Consider the following 20,630-nt stretch of genomic DNA (forward strand, 5'->3'; position numbering starts at 1 on the left):
TGTCTCGCGGATACGGGCTACGGGACGGGCTGGGGACAGGCTACGGGACGGGACGAACGTTGCAACGCGTCCCGCGGCGGAACCGTCCCTCCGGGACGGAACGCGAGCCCCGCGCGGGACGCGTAGTGGATGCTCTAAGGAGCCTACGCTTTCTTAGGTTTTTCAAAATATATCAGAGTTCTTAGCTTAAATCATTAAAGTTGCTAACATAAAAAACATACGCAAACTAAGAAGAGAGTTTCACTGATCCATTAGGACCATAACCAAAGATAACTCAAATACATGAATCATGATTCGACAGCTGTAAATCCAAACACTATTTACAGACAGAGGGCCTCGAGCATTGAACAAGTATAGCTAGTTTAGTTGGTATCAAATAGCTGAAATAATTTATGGGAAATATCTGGTATACTGTATACATTTACATTAAGATGGTCAGAATCATGAAAGGTTAGGGGAAGTGTGATGTGATCAACGCAAGAGGTTGTAGGATGGCATGTCTTCAATCAGCAACACATCATCCATTACAAATTCCCTTTCTAGCTGAGACCTCGTCGATCTTAGAATATCCTGTTTAAGGCCATTGTGAGGCACTGTCCGAAAGGAGATGGCAACGAGGCCAGTTAGGAGGTTTTGCTTACATTGAATTCCATGTATGTCGCGTGTTTGTCCAGCCACAGCTTGTCCATAACCATGAAAGCCACGCAGTATAGGAGGTCGAAAGCCCACTCGTTCTCTGCAAAACACCAAGTTGTTAGTCGACTCCATCAAGAAAGTGCGATGAAGACGATGGTGATAAGAGGTAGGCTCACCGGACAACATCTGAAGAAAAACGGCCCTGATAGGAGTTCGTGGTTTTACTGCATAATATTGAGGTTACATTAGCCAGCCTAGAGACGGAAGATAGTCGGTCTGAAAAACTCAGAAAGTGGACTTACTAGCATCGAGGTCGAGCATTTGCAAGATCATGAATGTAATGTTGACACCAGCAACAGCAAATGGATACTCCCACATTGCCCTTTTGCCTGTCTGCTTCCTCAATAGACTCTGAAATGAAAGCTGAAACATAAAAAACAAGTTGTTACTAGTATTTTTTTTTTGCATTTATGAAGTTTTTCAAGAAATTGGAGAGAATGGATCAGGCTCGACGTGGACAAGAACAAGGAAGAGAACAAATAGTATGTTACCGAAAAAGTCTTGGCAAAAAACAGCAAGTTCTCCAATGAAATAAAACCTGCCCCTCTGAAACAGAACAAGAAATGAGTATGTACGAAAGCGTTGAGTGAGTGAGTTGCGAAGAAAGATACATCATCAACAATGATATCAAAACCTGAAGTCTGTAGATGGATCATTTCCCTGCCATCCCATTTCCTTCCACTGGTCAGATTTCAAACTCTGCAGCTCCACGCCAGGGTACGTAGCAGACCATAACGCCCTCAGTGCTTCCTGAAATTCGAGTACAAAACTTCCTAGAATAAGCTAGTTTCCCCATTTTGAATCCGGTTGCAAAAAGTGAAAAGTACCAGTAGAATGAGTAGGCACTTTTCAGAATGCTTTCACACCTGATGTTCTATTCTCGAAGCATCAAACTGAACTTTAGTTCGGTGTCTCAACCGTTTTAGCCTCTCTTCCTGCCCAATTTAAGGCAGCAAAGAGATAAAGTAATGCGAAAACAAAAGCTACAGCACGTAGATTTCGAGTATGGAGCAATGGCCTTACCTGTAAGGGTGTCAAATTTAGGCAAATCCGCGTCTGGCTTCCCTTTCGCTTGAAGCAAACACAAGTGAGGTTTTTCCCTCTCCATGCTGTTGTGCCACAAGCTGCATAATCTGCACCAGTGCAATGCATTGTTATCCTTAAATCAGATTTTGACTAACATATGCATTGCCTTCTTCTTTTCCTTATAAGGACATGTACTTCTCACAATTTTATGTTGCTTTTGTGATTCATAATAGAATCTGATAGCTAAACTTCATTTTGCAAATCCCATTAAGTTCTCAATATACTCTATAAAATGTATGCTAGGAAAGGAAAGAAAAAATCAATTCAATTAAATGAAAATAATTATCTGTAGTTGATTCTTTCCTTATACAATATCCATTTCATTCTACAAAGCAATAAAATAGCGTATAGAAAACTATTTAAGACATAACTAGTTGTACAAGTTTTTTCTTCAAATATGAGTGGAATATTTTCAAGGGTAAAAATAGAGGGTAGTGATAAATTTTCAAAATTGTATATAGTATACTATTAGGATAATTTTGTGATTTTCATAATTTCTTTAATTAAGTAGAATTTATCTATTTTACTAGAATTTTTTAATCACCCTCCATGTTAATTAAGGAAAAGATAATGCTTAATAATACAAAAGGAAAATAAGCTATAGAAGAATAAAATGAATGAGAAAGAAAAATAGAATATTAAACTAAAAAGTTATCAAATAAAATATGTAAGGGGTGTTCGGTTTGCTAGATTGTATCCTGGATTAAATTTGTAGTGTGTTTGGTTTATGAGATTAATCTCACAACTCAATCCTAAATGGACAATCATGGGATAATTAGTCATACCTAACCCCCCATGACTAAAATAATCTCACAACTCAATCATAGATTATATCTTGGTATTATTTTATCTAGGAAACCGAACACCACGGTATAGTATTATATCAGTTATAAAAATAATTTAATGATTAAATATAGTAATTTAATTATGTAGTGTGTTAATATATATTGTACTAATGTTAATTCATAATTTGTTTCCTAAAGTGATATGTTAAATTTTTTTCCAAAATTATATACTAAAAATAAATCAGTCATGAAATTATATCCTAGAAATAAAACTAAATATTAAGAGGTATTATGTGTGTACAATTTATGTAAATTTATCTAAATTAAAATTTTTCAAATTTCGTATTCATTCCTCAAAAGTTGAAACATGTTACGCTTTTGAAAAGACATCAATAACTTGGGCTTTTTAAGATACATACATTTGTCGAGCTCTGATCGATTAAGATTTTTTAGCCTAATTGAGAATTGAGATACATTATCAGCCACTCATTTTTATTAAATGGGTGGTCCAGAATTTGTCACATAGAAAATATTTTTAGTTTAATTAATTATGAAAGAGCAGAATGGTAATTTCATAGTACATTTTATTCAATAAATACTTTTTTAAAAAAAATTAATTTTTTTTCCAACTACATATACAATTCATGTGAACTACACACATATAATGTCGACTACATGTCAACTATACACATATAATGTCAACTATAAGTTGTTGACATTTGATATGCAGACTATTGACATTTGATGTGCATGTCATTGATGATAATACCCCAAGTTGACATAATCTACTTGCAGTTGACATTTTGAAAATATTGAGAATGAGTGGCTGAAAATGCATCTCAATTCTCCTAAAAAATCTCAACCTAAGAAGACCCTGCATTTGCCTAACATTCGCTTCATAAAACTCGTAATCGATACATGTAGAAACGATTCCAAATTTGCTTATATCAGTAAAGAATAAAACAAGAGCAATAGCATATTATTACTAATCTTTCAATATAAAACATCCCCTAATTACCAAAAAGTAACGACAGAAAGGAGTTTTTTCGAAATAAAACAAAACAAAACAAAATGAATAGAAAATATTTATGCTTGACCATTTTCAAAACTCTGCAAACTTAGAAACTTTTTATTGTGACAAAAATCATGATCAATACAATTATTTTTTTTAAAGTAGTTTTTGGAAAGAATTAAGATGCAGATTTGAAAACTATTTGCCAACTAATTGCTCACAAAATCAGATTGATTCATCAAAAACTTTGTGAAAAAAGCGAATTACCAGGAATCGACGAGTGTGAAAGCGTGCACTTAGAGAAAGACGATGAATGCGTGAAGCTGCGAACCGCAACGCAGCCGCCGGAAATCCTCTCGTCGCTCATCTTCAGCTTCTGCAACTAATCCAGTGAAATTGGATACAAGGAGAGTGAGTGCATTGAGTTAAGAGAGATAATGCGGTGTCGTTTTGGTTGTCATTTTTGCTCTTTGTAGTCTCAGACCGATTATACCTAAGCCGGTGGCGTCACTGTGCTCTGTCGAAGGGGATAAAATCATTATTTATTCCTTATTTTAATTTTTTCCTCCCTTTGTCAGATTATTTAAGGACGAAATTACCCTCCACCATCAACGCAATTGACTCGTGTATCCTGATTTTGATGAGATTGATTGATTGGAGGTTTTTACTATTTGCTTTCTTTAAATTGATTACCTAATTATTTGGTTTCTTCGCCGTTTTTTCAGTAAATTCTGAAATGATATGCATATTCTCATAAAAGAAATTAGATATAATCGAATCATTTTGAATAAATTCTCATAGATATTTGAATAGTAATACATCTGATTCCACTTGATTGGTTAATAGTTGTAGTTATTGTCTTATTCAATATTTCAAAAGTACTAGTAAATAAAAAAGTATTATCATGTTTGCAATGGGCGCCAGATAAGAAAATGGGCCACTTAAAATTCTCAATTTATGACTTCAGTGATTAGAAATAGAATTATCAAAAGTCCAATACATAATAAATAATGCATTTTTATCTCTTTTAAAAATTTTCAGTCTCCATGTGATGCCATGCTGAATATTGAATTATAAATAAATTATTGACATTAAATGGAACAAGATACATTTTTGTTTTGCAAGTCTTCAATGGAGTAAAAGAAAACATGTCAATTGTTGTTGTCTGGGAATTTACAAACACAAATTATTAAGTTAAAGAAAGTGTGTTTGGAAGGAGACAAAACACTCCAGCTTCACTCATCAGTCCTCTCACATGGCCCGGCCCGGCCCGGCTCCATTCTCAATTTGTTAGCCAACTAGCCCCCACCTAACACTATATTTAAATCTCAATAGTCAGGACTTGGCTTATGTAAGAATGGAGATATGTAATTGATTAATTGGATAAAATAGATATGAGTCTTGCTTTGTGGTGATGGAGATATGTAATGGAGTAATTGGATAAATATAGATATAAGTCTTGCTTTATCAGCACATTAATGCTTTGCAGCCACAATATAGCCAGTCACATGAGAACACTTCAATAATTAATTCTAGAAGATAATGTCTAGTAAATTAATGATTTTAGATAGTGCTCAAATACTTTTAGATGACAATCAATTTTCTAACAATTGAAGATGTCAATTAAATTTATGCTCTACAGCCACAATGTGACGCGATGACATTTGAGTAAATAATTTTACAAGATAATAAATAATCTATTGATTCTAGGTAGTAGATAGATCACAAATGTTTTTATATAACCAGTTTCCACTAATTCTAAATAAACATTATACTTACTTTTGTTTTTAAATTTAAATATATAAATATTTTGTGACACGTCTTTTCTCCATAAGAGCATTTGTTGTGAATCGTGTTTGGTCAATGGACTTTGATCAATAATAAATGTGACGAGACATTTAATTTTATAAAATTAAATGTAATAACGACGATCTACTTTCGGAGTAGATGATTCATGATTGTGGTTATATTCATTTTCTCTAAACCGATTCCCGATGAGTGAGAAATTATGAATTAAAGTTTGTCACAATTGTGAGCTATGAAGGAGCTATGAAATAAAACCAAGGGATTAATTAAAAGTGTTAATTATCTCACATTGGTAGAGATAAACATGCCCACCGGTTCCGGTTCCGGCGGTTAACCGCCGAACCGGAACCGCCGGTTCCGGTTCCGAACCGGAACCGTGGACTTTTTTCCGAACCGGAACCGTCGGAATTCGGGTTGCGGTCCGGTTCCGGTTCAAGATATTTCGAACCGGAACCGTGACCGAACCGGCGGTTCCGGACGGTTTGGAACCGGTGGTTAACCGGCCGAACCGCCGGTTCGGGCGCTAATTTCGAGGCATTTTGATGGGGGAACCGGCGGCAGCTTTTCAGCTGAAAAACCGGCCGGTTCCGGCGGTTAACCGGCCGTTAACCGTGAAAACCGGCGGTTAACCGCCGGTTCAGGGCTTCCGGATGCGGCGCGAGAAACGAGGCGACATGACGCAGCTTTTGCAGACGGTTTCGTTGACTGAACCGGCGGTTCCGGCCCGGGAACCGGCGGTTTTGGCCGGAAAACCGGCGGTTTTCCGCCAAAAACCACCGGTTTTTGCCAAAAATTGAATTTTTTTTTTTTCAAATTTCAAATTCGAAATTCTTCCATTTTCCCCCCCATTTTTATCTATAAATACCCCCCTCTATCCTCATTTACATTCACCCCACTCTTGTGTTAATAAGAGTTTCTCTCTTCAATCTCCCAATTCTCTCTCTTTGTCTCCAATTTCTCATTTGTGCTATTGTGCTTCCATTTAATTACGCAAGTGCTACTCTTATTACGCATTGTTATACACTTATACTTGTTCCCGTAGTTCTATCTATAAGTTGTCTTCCTTTCTCAATTGCTAAAACAAAAAAAATATTATTCCATATTTCTACATTTCTACTTCTACATAGCAATATGTCTTCATCCCGAGAAGGTCGTGTTGATAAGGGAAAGGGAAAGGCCAAGAGGCAATCTCGGAGATCCGTTATTGATGAAATTTCTCAAATGAACATGGATGAGTGGCAGGTTAATATTTATTATCTACTAATTTAATTAATTTTGAATTTCATTTCATTATTGTTCATAATTTTATTTTGTATTTACAATACAAATATTATTTTGTAGGCTCGAGAAGAGCAAGATGTGGCACATGTTATTGCTCTCTCTCGCTCTCAATACCAAGGCGATGCTTATGTTGGTACCGGTAGTGGTGCTCCCGGTCGCGGTGCCTATTCCCAACAAAGTCCAACCCCTGTGAATGTTGATGAAGACGATGATGATGATGACGACGAGGAGGAGGGGGAGGAGGTAGAAGAGGTTCAAGAAATGCCACCCCCCACCACCACCAAGGAGTCGGCGTGGTCGTGGACAACCTCGTCCTCCTCAACCTCCTAGACCAGCTGACAGGTCTTTAACCTCCAACATCATGGTGAAACACTTCAAGAAGGTACAAGATAGTAACGATCCTAACACTTATAATGTGTATTGCAACTATTGCGAAAACGTATACACATTCCGAAGGGGTGGAGGATACGGTACATTTACCCGTCACATGGAGAAAGCGCATCCGGTCGAGTTTGGTATCGCTCCAACCCAAACTCAACTCAACTTTCAACATGGAGTCGGGACCGGTAGTGGGACGGGTTCATCCCAAACATCAGGTACGTGTAGCAATACTCTTTTGAAATATGATCACAAAAATGCTCTTAATGTGATGTCTAGATTTGCCGTTATGAAACATCTTCCATTCAATGCTTTTGATAACGATGCTTTTGAGTCGAGTATGCGGCAAGTTTATAATGCCGCTGCAAGAAAATTGAGTCGAACTTCAATGACGCGAGCCGTTGTTCGACAATGCATGGAAAAGAAGGCGCAATTAGGTACGTTTATTATTAACTTAGGGCATAAAGTTTCTATTTGTTCTGATGTGTGGACTGATTGTTTTTGTAAAAATTCGTATATGGGCATCACTGTGCATTTCGTTGATCACAGTTGGACTTTAAACAAACGTTTGATTGCATTTCGGGAATTTCCCGCACCACACACTGCACAAGCAATTGCTCAATTGATCATTCAAGTTTTGAATGAATTTCAATTGATCAATAAAATTTTTTCTATTGGTTTTGACAATGCTAGCGCTAACACTGCTAGCATAGATGAACTAATCAGTGCATGTTCTCCTGTTATTGATGGTAAATATTTTCATGTGCGATGTATTGCCCATATTTTGAATTTGTGTGTTCAAGATGCGATCGATTTGTGGCAAAAGTATGTTGATCCTATTAGAACTGCTGTGAAGTTGATTCATAACAAAGCTCCTATTGGTAGAGCTTGGAAGAGATATTGTCATGGTAAGCAATGCAGGTACACCAACTTTCGTTTGGATGTTTCAACTCGTTGGAACTCGACATATGATATGTTGGAGTCGACTTTGAACCACATTGAGTATTTATGTGATTTTTTTAGAAGTTGTCCTCATGTTCCTTCTGATTTGATTTTGATACCCGCTTGTTGGGACCACAGCATGGATTTATTTCGATTATTCCGCGCTTTCAAAAATGCCACTGTTGAGTTATCCGGAGTTTATTATCCTACTTCTGTGCGCGTTTTGGAGCATTACATGTATGTGGCAATTGGTTTTAAAACTTGTGTGAAAAATACTCAATTCATTGAGTTGAAGGCTATTTTGTTTTACATGGTTGAAAAATGGTTAAAATATTTTTCACGTATTCCAAATGTGTTTTTGATTGCAAAATGCTTGGATCCAAAGTGGAAGTTGCATGGTGTTTATAAAATTTTAGACATGTACTATGGTTGTTTGCACGCTTTGGATTTTTCTCAACTCCGCGAAATGGGCTTGACAAGAGGAGAATGCTTCGAACTAAGTATTCCGGATGTTGATGAAATCAAACTAAGGTTAGATAGTGCACTTCGTTCTCTCTACGCGGAATATGAAATGCGGTATAACACCGCTCACCAGGTACGTGCTCCTCCTAGTCCGTCTACATTTGATTTTGGTGGAGGGGATTTTACCAATATCATGATTGATCCCGACGTAGTATCACAATTGCAAGATCTATACGGTACTACAACCAATAGGACTAGAGCGACTAGTGAATTAGATATATATTTGGAATCGCGCTCTATTTTTCAAGATGCAGGTCCTCCTACTCAACAAATTGACGTCCTTAATTGGTGGGGAACACATGGCAAAGAGTTTCCGATACTCTCCATCATGGCTAAGGAGATATTCGCCGTTCCCGCTTCCACCGTCGCCGTTGAACAAGCTTTTAGTGTCGGCGGTTGTGTCCTAGACGACAGAAGGAGCAATCTCTCCGCCAAGAACATGGAAGCCACTATGTTACTTGACGATTGGGCAAAGGCGGACATGAGAGCACAAGAGCCGGATTTCGACTTCCGTGTAGAGAGTGATGGTGAAGAATTTTCTTCCGATGGCGATGACGAGGTCAGAAGCGAGAGCACTCAACATTAGCAATGAGTCGACGGGGGGCGGTGAACGGCGAGCACAGCCGACCAAAAAGGTAAGCAAGGTAAGAGAACTACGTGGGCTTTGATTCCTCAATAAAATTGTGGATACGTAGGCACCTCAACTTAAATTTGAAAAGTTTAACTTCGAAAGTTTAAGTTGAGCTCAAGCCCTTTTCAATTTTTTCCCCCCCATTTCATGTTTTTTTATTTGTAATTGTAATGTATCATTAAAATATATTCCCCATTTGATATATATCTTATTGGTGAAAAAGTGGATATCTTTGGGGCAAATGGTACTGGAACACAAATTTATATATGATCTTGAAGTATCATCCAGATTCCATTTATAAATTTGTGTTCCAGTACCATCTGCCTCAAAGATACCCACTTTTCACCAATAAGATATTTATCAAATGGGGAATATATTTTAATGATCTTCAAGTACAATTTACCTTAGGATCAACCATTTTTTCTTGCAAAATGTTACCCATTTTCTAAGCAAACACGTATCAGCACGCCATATACACATTGCTGCATTTCTAATAGGGGCAATTTGATCTTCCAAAGCAATCAATGTGTTCGAGATGCATTGATTGCTTTGGAAGATCAAATTGCCCCTATTAGAAATGCAGCAATGTGTATATGGCGTGCTGATATGTGTTTGCTTAGAAAATGGGCAACATTTTGCAAACCAATCATATCATTTGCATAGCTCTATCCCTCTCTTTGCATAGTCTTCCGTCGAAACTCTACCCTCGCTACCATCTAGTTCGTCGGAGCTTGTTCTGTTTGCGGTGCTGCAACGAACAAGACGAAGCCGCTTTATCTTTGGGGACGACACGCCAATCTGAGAGCACTACAGGAGCGTATCTCGTTTTGCGGAAAGATGACTTCTTGATTCTGCTTACATCTTTACGGTTTATTGTTTCGAATTCTTCTTTGTAATTTCAATTCAATTTATTTCCGTTTAATTTCTCCATTCTTCATTAGGTTGTATTACGTCCGATTAGTGTATCTTTGTATCACAGTCAATAATCGAACAAAACCAACATCCGTGCCTATGGGGAAGTAAATAGAGGAGTTTATTTCTCATTTATTTTCTTAAAAAAAAGGAATTATACATTTTTAAAAAGTAATGATTCTAAAAGAATAATAAAACGACAATAAAAATAATTGTGTAAAGAAAAAGGTAAAAACTCATTTTCAAAATATATAATAAATTCTCAAATACCTTCTCATTAGAGAATGATGTATATATATAAAAAAATATACATAATACTGTAATTATTTCTCTCTATCTTTTCATTTATCCATTTCCTTAGAGATGCTTTAATAACGACAAATTTGTTTGCCAAGAAAAACTGTTATGACTTTTGAATGTTGGAGCCGTGAGCATTACCATGTTCATACCTAAAAATCATAATTGACTTAAACATAATCGCATATAATGCTAGATATAGATTGAGTAAAAATAATTCTTGGTGAGATATAGGAGTGTATCCTTGTTGGGCCCATCTAATTGCATCTCAATCCACTTGTGTTAAAGAAATGGGTCGTGTTTACTCTGTTTTGCAAATTAGTTTTTATTTTTTTTTTCAATTTCAATTATGATTTGACAAAAACGTCCCTTCAAATATTGCATATTACAACTTAGCAATAGTATTTCTTCGAATTCGAGTAGAAGGAGAGAGTGGGGAAACAAAAGTAAGAGGGGTACATGACGATGCTCAAAATATGTGAATAATGCTTAAGATATGTGTATGTATGCCTTGTGCATCTTAGACGAGAAGCAATAGTACCCAATCTTTTTTATCGCATTTTTTTACATGGAATTAGAAAAACAAGCACCGCGGCCCAATAAATAATTTAGTACTTCTAGTTTCTTTATTGATGAGAGTTAAAACAGATCTAGGCCCATTATAATATAGCCCAGCCCATTAATCTAATTGGGGATTAGGGTTTATCTATAAAACTTGTGCAGCCTTCACTTTCTCCTTCGAAGAAGGCTAATCGACTTCCACATCTAGAAGAAACAGCCGCAGCAACAATGGTACCGTTCATCATCTAGTTTCTCACAAACTACTCTTCGATTTTATCCAATCGCGTTTCGTTTATACTATTGCTTATAGATTTCTGACCTTTAGTTTCTTCTCGAATGCTACAGGTGAAGTACTCGAGGGAGCCTGATAATATCACCAAATGTAAGTTTCTGTTGTTTTATCATGATCTATTCAGCTCCTTTTCTTTTATGTAATTGTTTGTTGATTTTGTTACGTTTGTATAATTTCGTTGCAGCCTGCAAAGCTCGAGGATCCGACCTCAGAGTTCACTTTAAGGTAAATTTCTCTATTACGTTCGTGTTTATGATTGGTCATGTCTTGTTTCATCTTATTTGCTCTATTTGTAACGCTTGAACTATATTTCCCGAAATGAAATCTAACGAGTGTGAAGTCGACAATTTAGATCTAGTTTTATGGTTCATGAAGATTTTCAGGGTTCATGGATGACTTTTTAGGGTTCGTAGATAGTTTTTGTATTCTGTAGACGCCAATTTTAATCTAGCGTTGGTATTCACGGAAAGCTTTTTGTGTAATTTAGTTAGTATTCCGGTTTTTGCCTTGTTTGGACCTTATACCTTCAACCTGATGATAAAAGCAGGGATCTATTGCCATTTGTGAATTGGTCTCTCGTAAACGTCAGGGATAAAAGTTGTGCAATGTTATTGGGTGAACCGACTTCTATTTTCTTATGATTGATGGTTCAGTAAACAATGCTACATGCTTGGACATAATCTTATCTGTCTTGCTTTTGTTGTTTACCTTCAATCTAGCTCTAGGTCATACTTAATTGATGTGTAAATAAACAAATTTTTTAAGGGCCATGTATCGAGTAAATTTTTTTATTTACATCTTTGTGCTGGTTGTAGTGTGGAGATTAAGCATTTTTGAGCTCCAGGGATAGAAGTTGTATAAAGTAAATCAGTGTTGTGGTGGATGTTGCTGCCCGTTATGTGACATTTTTGTGTACTGCTTGCATGTCATCTCATTTCCTTTTCCTAACTGCTTTCAATGTTGTTTTTCTCTGTTGTAAAACTGAATGGTTTATTGCTGATGTTGCTATTCACTACGATGGTTTAACAAATTATGGTGGTTTGTTTTTCAGAACACTAGGGAAGCAGCGCATGCCATCAGGAAGCTCCCTCTAGTCAAGGCCAAGAGGTACTTGGAGGACGTGCTTGCCCACAAACAAGCCATTCCTTTCACTCGTTTCTGTGGTGGTGTTGGGCGAACTGCTCAGGCCAAGAACAGGCATTCTAATGGTCAGGGTCGCTGGCCAGTGAAATCTGCCAAGTTCATCTTGGATTTACTCAAGAATGCAGAAAGCAATGCTGAGGTACATATGCTTCTCTTAATTACTCATATCTTTGATTTTTTCCCTTTTATAGTGCATATGTGCATATATCTAATGGTTTATTTTCAACAGGTGAAAGGTTTGGATGTGGATGCTCTATTCATTTCCCACATTCAGGTTAACCAGGCCCAGAAGCAAAGGCGTCGCACATACCGTGCTCATGGAAGGATTAACCGTATGTTTTTGCATCTACTATTATCTTCCTTTCACTAACTCTTAAATCTTGGGTGGAACTAATACTATCTTTTTATTCTCAGCTTACATGTCTTCACCTTGCCACATCGAATTGATTTTGTCAGAGAAAGAAGAATCAGTGAAAAGAGAGGTAACAATTTGTCCTTTGCATGTTTAGAAATCCATCTCTATTAGTGATGCTTATTCCGTATTTCCTATGGTTGATTAACCCCTGACCGCAATTGTTGTTTTCTTGTTTCATTGCAGGCTGAGTCGCAGTTGGCAACTAGCAAGCCCAGGAAGGCTTGAGCTATATTTTGACCTTTTGAGGGATCCTAAAGTAGTTCGGGTTATGAAAGTTTGTGTTTTTTTATTTTGTTTTAAACCAAAGTTCTGTTACCTGTGTTTTGGATTTTGGAGATTAATCTGAGTATTTATATCATTGTTTGGTTATGTATTTTGGATCCTAAATTATGAAATAGTAACACTAGAATTATACTTGAACTTATTTATCGATCTATTTCTTTTCTTTCATTATTTTTCCCACTGCTTTGAGATCATTCTCTTTTTACAGATTTTCCATTTAATAGTAGTTTTTTTCATGTTGGGTACGCCTTTTTATCAAATTGGTTTCTGTCTGTGAATCCAATCAAAATAGCGTGTTGAAACTATTTTTATTATTTTAATGAACCAACTTGTTATGAAATTGCCCTAACAATCTTGACTCTTGTTATCGCTTATCAATATCGCCATCTTTTTCTGCTTCATTTACTAAACCAGTAATCTCATTATTGTCTATTTTAGCAAAAATGGCCATAGAGCCATCGTTAACCATTTGGACTTGGACCCGTAACGATATCAAAATCTTTATATCTATATCAATAGGATCATGGTTCTATAGTAAGCTAATTTTCACTTTATTTGGTGAATGTGGACTCGTTTTTCTTTTCCTCTTACGATTATATGAATTTGAATAATACTGCGAAACAGCACTGTTCATCTTTTCCAGTTTATGATGTAATGACTCGTTTCAAATTTGACAACGCTTTACTGTTGATCTTTTGCAAAAAATCGAAAGTACCAACAAGAATGGAAAAGTACTATTGAATTCGTTATTTTACAGGGGGAAGCAAAAGTGATTTGATTTCTATTAAAAGTCACCCTAATATGATCCGCATTTTAATTTGTAATCTTTTAAACAAAATATGTAGTCCTGTCATTAATTCGAGACCCAATTTAAGAATTAATGGCTAATTATAATGTACTCCGTACCACTTTTTACTCAATCAGTCTATATTCAACGGATGGATAAATTATACAGGCAATTTGTATTCAATAAATCTTGGATTCTCATTTACCAAACTTGTCTCAATAATAATAAATCAATTTTATGAAAAGCATGAAAATATAAAGCCCAATTAAGGCCCAAAATTTCTTTTACTTTTCATAAAGTCCTTTTAATAACGGTAAATGCATCATATAACTGCAGCTGGGTCGTCTCTTCAGTCAAAATCGTGTCTTTCCTCTACACTGTAACTCTCCTATTTCTCCGGTGAGTAATCCTTCACACACACACGTACACACACTATGTGTTCGAGTTTCGATTGTGTATATGATCGAATGAGATTGTGATTGAGCTGTTCTATATCCATTCTTTCACTGATTAATTTTAGGTTTTCTTTTCTGATTGGTAAAATTGCGAGTTTTACAAATTGGATTGGTCAAAATTCTACCAAAAAAAATAGCCTCTGTGCGGAGTTTGTTGCGCCAGAATCCAGCTGATGCTGTGGAAATAGATCTGTTTTTTAAACGTGATAGTACGTGTGTATGCGTGTTTGATGGGATGTGGCGAAAATTAATGACATTGTCTGGTTTGTTGTTATGATTTTGCTGGAAACTGCCTTGATTTCGCTGAAACTGAAATGTAGTACTTCATTTACTTGTGGTATCTATTTTTTTTAATAAAATTTCTCATAAGCTATGAATCATGGAGATGGGGATGGAAACACTGCCTGAAATGTGTACATGTGCTACATAACTTAGTCTTGGAATTGAAAATTATCTTCCTTTTGCTACAATCCCTTTCCTTCATAGGAGGAAGAAGAGGACTTCCAAGGTTTCAATCGTAGGATAAAATTGCCTTTGTTTATCATTTGTCTTTTGTTGTCCTTATGCTTTTCATCTTGCCACTTGGTTTTAGGAGTTGATTGTTTTGTAGTTTTACCCTTTTCTTCAGAGCAGGGTAACAAGCATTTAAAGTAGCTTCCCTTATTCTTTGTTTCCCCTTGGCTTATTAGAGTGACCCGTCACATAAACTCCCCTCATCTCCTCAACAAAGGGAGGATAAAAATCTGCAAATAAGTTTTTTTTTTGTTTGGACTAAATTAGGAAAGAATGTATGGTTCATCTTTTCTAAGTTAATGCCAATAATTCTTTTTCATTTTCTTCTGTAGTATAGTTGTTTTGCCCTAATAATCAAAAGGCTAGCCCTAATTCGTTAAAAATCATGCTATGTTTATCACATGTGCCTTTTGTGTTGATATATGCGTTAGACTCTTATAATTTTAACCTTTGATGGATATCAACGTGTTTAAGGTAATTAACTTGTGTTTTAATGATTGGCCTGCAGATGGATTGGCAAGGGCAGAAGCTAGCAGAGCACCTTATGCAGGTCATGTTAGTGTGTTTTGCAGTTGTGGCATTTATCACAGGCTATGTGTTGGGGTCATTCCAGATGATGATGTTGATCTATGCAGCTGGTGTGGTGTTGACATCTCTGCTTACAGTTCCCAATTGGCCATTCTTCAATCGCCAAGCCCTCAAATGGTTAGACCCAAGTGAGGCCGAGAAGCACCCAAAGCCGCAACCTGCTGTTTCTGGCCCGAAGAAGAAGACAGCAAAAAAGTAGGTTTTCTCAGTTTGTCCCATGTTGAAAGACTACATACATTTTGTCGTACTATTGGTTCAAATGAATATTTGCCTTGCTGGTAGAATCATACGAATGTTCCAAGGACATGTTTGGTTCATAAGTTGTATGACTAATTTGATCGTATGGTTAATACATTAGTACTCTTGAGGTTACTGTTACATGAGCTCTCAATTTGAACATTTTAGTTGTTGTATTCTTCAGTCAGTTGGGTCATGCTATTAGTTGAACAGCTTAGTAGTGTTGATATGTTCTTCAAGGAACGGTAACCTTTGATTCATCCTAGGTGTACATTATAGCCAAATTCAGACAACCCCTTCTGAAACATACATTTAGGCATTTCCATTGGTTTGACACATTTTCGTGTTTCCTTCTCGGACAAGTCCGCTTCTCCATTCATATTTCATGTGTGGACCATCTGAACCATCTTGGTGCTCTGTGAACAATTAGAATAAAAAATAGTATAAAACCTCAAAACGGCTTTCTAACGCATAGACAAAAATCATAATGAATAACATCAAAGTTGTTGGTCGAGCAATACAATCAATCGTCAAGTATCATTTCAATCTCCACACTAAAATTATTTGAATCGCATCCATCAAAATTACACTCATCTTTTCGATACATTGTTCTAAGTATATTGGGATTCACATTCACTACAATAAAAACACATTTCGAAATAAAACTCATTATGAGGCCATAGATCGTGAATAACTAGAGAGAATCAAGGCCATAGTTTTATTTTACAGAGGTTTGTAGCATAATAGTTTCTTACGTAATTCCATCATTAATTATAAGCTGAATTGATATCCTTACAAATATACACAACGTATTCCTACTAACTGATGGAGATGGAAAAACAAACAATTCACTGCAACATGCTGGTTCGCATTCAACTCAACACCAAAAAAAAAAAAGATTTACACTATAAAGAAACCAAACTTGTCACCTATAAAACTGAAGCAGTGTATCAAGCAAAAAACCCTCCATCAGAGCTTCTGAAATATCAACCACAACACGCTCTTTATCGAATCGAATATCATCAAGCCACGGTCCACATTTCGCATCTCGTAAGACAATCTCATCCAAGCTTCTTCTATCTCTCGATGGAAGTAGAAAGTAATCAGCTTCTGCCAATATCTCATCAAGAACTACTTCAGCCAGTGGTACGGACCTCGTCTTGGGTGGGGCAAAAGGTGGAGAGCAAAGATGGCATTTGTATATCTCCAATAGCACTTCATTTATCCGATCAAACAGAAGCTTAGGGTCGTAGTAGCAGCCGAGGGGTGGAAGCTCGATTTCATCGAATAAGGATTCATGAAGGAGCATATGTTCTGGTTGGGATATGATCTCTGATAGGTGATCCCAATCTAAGGAGGATGCCTCAATAACCAACTGCACGTATTGGCAGAGGTGTTCGTCGCTGCAGGGATGAGCACTGGCCGGTGTGTGCTGGGGGGATGATATGAATGAGCACTCTTCGAAGTCAAGGCGATGTGGCTGCACTTGCTTTCTGCCTGAGAAATTGATTTGAGTAATAGTTAGTAAGATGCGAATGGGGTCTTGAGTCTTGACAGGCGAGCTTACCAGTTTGAAGTGAGATTGTTGGTGGACTGTCTACGAAGAATGGCTCAAGGACAGAAACTGGGCTTTGATGTTCTTCGTGAAATTTGATGTTTTCAACCGAATCTATGTGGTGATCATTCGAAGAAGCCTGCAAAGTTGCAACATTTTAGAAGGTGAATAAAAAGAAAAATTTTATGTTGGGAGAGGGATGTAGAATTTACCATCACTGAATGCATTGCTGTACCATCGCATTTCTGTTCTTTTACTGTGTCTGTCGTCTCCAAATGGGTAGTTTCGCTGAGGACTTCTCCTGACACGTGTGAAGCAGGTTGAAGGATGCTTCCCATTTCTGCAGTCTTTGATTCACCTAGGAATTATGCAAAAATATGGTAAATAAGCATATTGATAGAAAAGCTTATGATCAGATCAGAAACAGGACAGTTTCGTACCATCACTTCTCATTTTGTCTGCAGTAGAAACATTGGTATCTTCAGCTGTCTGCAACGAAGCAACCTCTGTTTCCGATCTTATTCCATTTCGTTCATGGCAACTGCTTTCACTGGCTCTAGGCAAGGTGTTGTACGGACAAAATCTCATCTCTGCAGAACCGGGACAGTATATGCTGTCTCTTCTCGGGCTGAAGGGCCAGGAGTCATGCTCGGGTGATGAGAGGATCCGCTCCAGGGTTCTCGGGTTTTTTCTACTGGTGTCTGCCTCCACAGAGTTCAGATTATTCAATCTTGTGGAGAGGTGCCTCTTCGCCTCCAAGATCACATCACATTCCTTTTTGTCAGAAGATCTATCTCTCGAGATGTATAATTTTTTACGCGTGGTATCAGCCACACGAGCTATATCGGATCCCCTACTGGATTTGGGCTCTTGTTTCATCGACACCTTTCCTTCCTTCTCAGCATTGGTAGAGGAACTGCAGCAGTTCCTGTTTTCCTTTTTGGTGACTCCAAATGAATGTTTCAGTTTTTTCTTGATCTCTCTGAAAGAGAAGGAAGCAGTTCTCTCTTCGGATACTCTTCTACTCGATTTGTAAGGAAGCTGCAATGACGAGCAGCTGGTGGTCAAGTTCCCTGAATGCTTCCCATTTCGGGGAGCTGGCTTCAGTATTACTATTTTATCAGGTGGCTGGGCTGTGAAATTTTCTTTCGAGGAGTACTTGAGCTGATTATCGATCTTCTGCCATAAGTAATCGTCCATGCTCGCTCCATCCAATGCAAACGTGCTTCCATACTTATCAGGAGCCCTATCCTTACCTAGCACTGACTTGATTGTATCTTTCTCAGCCATATTCTTCGAGTTCAACACTTCCAATGCGTTGTTAGAGAATAATTTGGACTCAGCGTCCATCCCTTCTCCAAGAACGAACCTTCTGTCGACATATATTTGATCAACAAGAGCCTTCGCCCTTGCGCGAACTTGCTTGATGCTAATATCATCATACTTTCCAAGATAGCTATTTCTTTGTAGATATTCTGAAAGCTGAATCTCTTTCTGGTGATTCTGAGCACAGGCTGCCCCTAAAATCGCAGCAAGAGTTATCTTATCAAGGGATTTTGTTTCAGCTGAAGTCGAAGGTAGCTCGTTCTTCGACCTAACTTCACTGTTCAAGCAACAGGAAGAAGATGGCAGATAGACGCCTTGGCTGGTTTTCCTAGTTGTCGTACGAGTGTTTGACAGCCGGTGATGTACAAGTTCACCATCAGTTTTACCATATTGCTGTCTCTTGACTGTGTCTCGTTTGCTCTTCTGCTGCTTAGCGGGCATCTCATCTCCAATGCAGCTCCTCACGCTTCTTCCTTCACCATCAAATCGAACGCTACCACTTCTCTGACCTGCCCCCTTCTGCAGCCAAACAAATGATGCACTAATTCAGTATCCTTTTCTTGAAATAGTAATCAAGATACAAACATTTTGGATACAAAAATCTGCAATATGGATAAACTTATATATTTGATTCCTCAAAAAAGAAAGATTACCACAGATCAGTGGAGTGATCTATCTGTTTCTTTTCACTTCTAATTACATATTTGCAAGAAAACAAAATTTCAAGACACCAAATCACAATGAAAGAAGAATACTAGACTGAGAATGGACTGAAAGCTTACAAGAATCATTTGACATTCTTCATCAAAACTAGCAACGGCGTTAAGTGGTCTTGGATAATCTGTCGAAAGCCACAGAAAGTCTGTAACAAATCATTGATAGTACAAAGGGACATGATGTTTTAAGATTGCCCCATCTTTACACAAATAGCTAGTTGCATTTCAACAAGGACCATACAAGATATGAGCATTTATAGCATAAAATCCCGTTGCTACACTTTTTTATCTCCATATTCATAAATACCACCACCCAACTATTTGACTCATAAACCTACCATCAGCAATCCCACTCCAACTTTGCCTAACCAGAGTACATAAAACTGAACATGATACGAATATAGGATGTAGTATACTGAATCTTACCGATGATGTTTCTGCTAGCTGGACAGCCTTGGCATGATTCGAGGATGCTGAACAATCCCCACATACAGCTCAGTTCACTTCCCTCGCTTACTTCACGAATTTGTGATGATCTTCTTGCCATGATTATGTGTCTGAACTGTATTGAATTCAATGGCCAAGAACTTATTCAGCTCAAGTAAGTTATACTAGTTCATGAGAATCAGAAAACTGCACACAATGATAAGAGGATTATTATGAGTGGAGACATTCCTCAAATACATGGAGTGCAAGATATAAAAAATGTAACAACTCACTCAAAACTGCCAATTTCTAAGCATCTTCCCCATTTTCATGAACTGCTTCCTAACCCATGTCATGGAGCTTGGACAAAAGACCTAATCACTATAACAAAAATTTAATATTTTTCACAGTTCCCTAACAACAATGCAAATCATGCATAGATTTCAGGGGTGTTGGGGTGGGAGGGAATACAAGGCATCATTTGAAGCCACTAAAAGGGCATAATTTGTGCTGATTCAAATAGGTATTTTACTTGGTGTGATATTGAACATAATTTAAGGCCAAAACAGCCATTTATTTCCTCCAAAAAGTTCAACTCATTTGTATTTTGCTTAGACAAGAAACGGCCTTATTTTAATATCAACACGCATGGAGATGGTGACAAGCTAGGTGCTGTCATATCCTTCATTATCTTTAATTCATTATCTTAAATAAATAAATAAATAATATCACAATCATCACCGAAGGGTGCTGGATTAATGTTATGATCAGAAATGGAAAATAGGTTGTGTTACTTATTGTACAAAAGAAAAATAGCACTCAAATGTGTAAAATAGATTTATATAGAAACGTTACTAGTAGTATTTAATTGAGGGTCGAGAAAACCAATATGTAAATAATGGTCAAATTAAATTATTTATATTTCCCTGCCTCCCACTAAAATTTAGTGAATTACTATCTTCTAATAAAAAAAATATTCACAGAAT

The 20,630-nt window shown here is 37.2% G+C and overlaps 3 protein-coding genes and 1 non-coding gene across 7 annotated transcripts; 2 read left to right on the forward strand and 2 right to left on the reverse strand.

The window, feature by feature from the left end:
* Window positions 1–270: 270 nt before the first annotated feature.
* On the reverse strand, window positions 271–4,097 carry LOC121770745 (ELMO domain-containing protein A-like). Its single transcript, XM_042167513.1, has 9 exons — window positions 3,847–4,097; window positions 1,720–1,829; window positions 1,563–1,631; window positions 1,331–1,446; window positions 1,188–1,242; window positions 939–1,059; window positions 813–860; window positions 642–736; window positions 271–570 (listed from the first exon to the last, which is right to left on the reverse strand). The coding sequence occupies exons 1-9, from the start codon at window positions 3,944–3,946 to the stop codon at window positions 472–474; spliced, it is 813 nt and encodes a 270-aa protein (XP_042023447.1). The 5' UTR covers window positions 3,947–4,097; the 3' UTR covers window positions 271–471.
* Window positions 4,098–11,055: 6,958 nt separating this feature from the next.
* Window positions 11,056–13,183, forward strand: LOC121772717 (60S ribosomal protein L17-2-like). Of its 2 annotated transcripts, XM_042169916.1 has the most exons (7): window positions 11,056–11,140; window positions 11,255–11,291; window positions 11,386–11,426; window positions 12,253–12,483; window positions 12,574–12,676; window positions 12,759–12,826; window positions 12,943–13,183. In XM_042169916.1, the coding sequence occupies exons 1-7, from the start codon at window positions 11,138–11,140 to the stop codon at window positions 12,982–12,984; spliced, it is 525 nt and encodes a 174-aa protein (XP_042025850.1). In that variant the 5' UTR covers window positions 11,056–11,137; the 3' UTR covers window positions 12,985–13,183. The 2 variants fall into 2 exon arrangements, with proteins under 2 accessions (XP_042025850.1, XP_042025849.1); XM_042169915.1 differs by lacking the exon at window positions 11,056–11,140 and having other exon boundaries at window positions 11,246–11,291.
* On the forward strand, window positions 11,739–11,871 carry LOC121773131. The gene has a single exon (XR_006044703.1). It is a non-coding gene; the product is annotated as a small nucleolar RNA snoR74 (small nucleolar RNA).
* A 3,239-nt stretch (window positions 13,184–16,422) lies between the features above and the next one.
* On the reverse strand, window positions 16,423–20,535 carry LOC121772120. 3 transcript variants are annotated; one of them, XM_042169105.1, is made up of 7 exons: window positions 19,938–20,535; window positions 19,645–19,780; window positions 19,285–19,343; window positions 17,617–19,021; window positions 17,389–17,534; window positions 17,189–17,315; window positions 16,423–17,118 (listed from the first exon to the last, which is right to left on the reverse strand). In XM_042169105.1, the coding sequence occupies exons 2-7, from the start codon at window positions 19,763–19,765 to the stop codon at window positions 16,547–16,549; spliced, it is 2,430 nt and encodes an 809-aa protein (XP_042025039.1). In that variant the 5' UTR covers window positions 19,766–19,780; window positions 19,938–20,535; the 3' UTR covers window positions 16,423–16,546. The 3 variants fall into 3 exon arrangements, with proteins under 3 accessions (XP_042025039.1, XP_042025037.1, XP_042025040.1); XM_042169103.1 differs by having other exon boundaries at window positions 19,645–19,851; XM_042169106.1 differs by lacking the exons at window positions 19,285–19,343; window positions 19,938–20,535 and having other exon boundaries at window positions 19,645–19,761.
* Window positions 20,536–20,630: the final 95 nt, after the last annotated feature.

The sequence above is a fragment of the Salvia splendens genome, chromosome 16 (genome assembly GCF_004379255.2).
Source record: "Salvia splendens isolate huo1 chromosome 16, SspV2, whole genome shotgun sequence".
NCBI lineage: Eukaryota > Viridiplantae > Streptophyta > Magnoliopsida > Lamiales > Lamiaceae > Salvia > Salvia splendens.

Coding starts and splice junctions, on each gene's coding strand:
- LOC121772120 (XM_042169105.1), bottom strand. CDS start 19,765: ATGGCAAGAAGATCATCACAAATTCGTGAAGTAAGCGAGGGAAGTGAA. Junction 17,535..17,616: donor AGACAAAATGAGAAGTGATG/GTACGAAACTGT, acceptor CATAATTCCTAG/GTGAATCAAAGACTGCAGAA. Junction 17,119..17,188: donor AACAATCTCACTTCAAACTG/GTAAGCTCGCCT, acceptor TCAATTTCTCAG/GCAGAAAGCAAGTGCAGCCA.
- LOC121772717 (XM_042169915.1), top strand. CDS start 11,246: ATGCTACAGGTGAAGTACTCGAGGGAGCCTGATAATATCACCAAAT. Junction 12,484..12,573: donor ATGCAGAAAGCAATGCTGAG/GTACATATGCTT, acceptor TATTTTCAACAG/GTGAAAGGTTTGGATGTGGA. Junction 12,677..12,758: donor TGCTCATGGAAGGATTAACC/GTATGTTTTTGC, acceptor TTTTATTCTCAG/CTTACATGTCTTCACCTTGC.
- LOC121770745 (XM_042167513.1), bottom strand. CDS start 3,946: ATGAGCGACGAGAGGATTTCCGGCGGCTGCGTTGCGGTTCGCAGCTTC. Junction 1,060..1,187: donor TTTTTGCCAAGACTTTTTCG/GTAACATACTAT, acceptor TTTATGTTTCAG/CTTTCATTTCAGAGTCTATT. Junction 571..641: donor CGACATACATGGAATTCAAT/GTAAGCAAAACC, acceptor GGCCTTAAACAG/GATATTCTAAGATCGACGAG.